The sequence below is a fragment of the Numida meleagris genome, unplaced genomic scaffold (genome assembly GCF_002078875.1).
Source record: "Numida meleagris isolate 19003 breed g44 Domestic line unplaced genomic scaffold, NumMel1.0 unplaced_Scaffold2082, whole genome shotgun sequence".
Classification (NCBI taxonomy): domain Eukaryota; kingdom Metazoa; phylum Chordata; class Aves; order Galliformes; family Numididae; genus Numida; species Numida meleagris.
This window is the reverse complement of record NW_018363872.1, coordinates 1-1359: the sequence shown is the minus strand read 5'-3', so window position 1 is coordinate 1359 and position 1359 is coordinate 1. Positions and strand designations below refer to the sequence as shown.

The following is a 1359-nucleotide window of genomic DNA, read 5'->3' as shown; positions in this document are numbered from 1 at the left end:
GGCCCCGCGCCCCGACAGCTGCCCGCTCCTCGGTGCCCGGTGCGGGGTGGGGCGCGCGGGGCTGGGGGGGCGGTGCGGGGCCGCCCGGAGCCGTGAAACGAGCCCGAAGGGTTTGCCCCGCCCGCACCGAGCGGAGTCGCGGCTGTACCCCCCATCCCCCCGCGTCCGCCATCCCGCACCCGAGCACGGAGCCGCTATGGGGGCATCGCGGGGCCGCTCGGTGCCGCGTCCCAGGTTGGCCCCGCGGAGCGGCGGCCCCGCGCCCCGCACCGTCCCGCGTTCGCCTCTTACCGGGGCTCCAGGCGCGGCGGGCGGTTCGGCGCGGCGGGGCGGGGCCGGGTGGAGCGGGGCGGATCCCGGAAGCCCAAACGGGAACGGCCCCGCGCCGGAGCGGACGGCGGGCACGGCACCCGGAACAGCGCCCGGAACCGCCCGGCGGCGGCGGGGATCGAACCGCCGGCCAGAGGAGTCGGAAGAGGGCGTGGCAAAGAGGGGGCGTGGTCATGCAGAGGGCGTGTCATGGGGGGGGCGGGGCTACAGTGGGCGTGGCGGAAGGGGGCGGGGCTTTCCCGGGGCTCTGCCGGAGGTGTGGCGGAAGAGGCGGGGCCTCGCGGGGGCTGCCGGGAGGTGTGGCGGAAGTCGGGGGTGCCACTGGGAGGTGTGGCGGAAGGGGCGGGGCCACGCGGGGGCTGCCGGGAGGCGGGGCCGGGGCGCTGGGCCCGGAGCGGAGCGGAGCGATGCAGAAGTACGAGAAACTGGAGAAGATCGGGGAAGGTGCGGCCGGGCCGGGGCCGGGGCAGCGGGGGGCGGGAGGGGCGCGGGGCAGGCCGAACCCGAGGCCCGGTGACCGTGAGCGGCCGCGACTCGCCCGCCCGCAGGTACCTACGGGACCGTGTTCAAGGCCAAGAACCGGGAGACGCACGAGATCGTGGCGCTGAAGCGGGTGCGGCTGGACGATGACGACGAGGTGAGGGGACCGCGCCTGGGGAGCGGGGAGCGGGGCCAGGGCCGGGGGCGGGGGGCCGGGCTCCCCCGGGACTCGGGGCGCTGCGCTGGGCCCCGCCGGGCTGCACCGAGCCGCGTCCCGACCCGCAGGGCGTGCCCAGCTCGGCGCTGCGGGAGATCTGCCTGCTGAAGGAGCTGAAGCACAAGAACATCGTCAGGTGAGGGCGCCGGGCCGTACCCCCGGGCTCCGCGCGGCTCCCGGTGCTGATGCCGCTCCCCGCAGGCTGCACGACGTCCTGCACAGCGACAAGAAGCTGACGCTCGTCTTCGAGTTCTGCGACCAGGTGAGCCGGGTGCGTGCGGCGCTGGTGCCTGCCCCGCCGTGCCCTGACGCCTGCCCCCTCCCCCCCCCCC

At 77.6% G+C, this 1359-nt stretch overlaps 1 protein-coding gene across 1 annotated transcript; it reads left to right on the top strand.

The window, feature by feature from the left end:
* Positions 1-600: 600 nt before the first annotated feature.
* LOC110390803 (cyclin-dependent-like kinase 5) lies at positions 601-1355 on the top strand (the record flags this gene model as incomplete). Its single annotated transcript, XM_021382309.1, has 4 exons — positions 601-774; positions 879-967; positions 1096-1163; positions 1229-1355. Coding segments are annotated over exons 1-4 (321 nt in total), but the record flags the coding sequence as incomplete, so codon positions are not given.
* Positions 1356-1359: the final 4 nt, after the last annotated feature.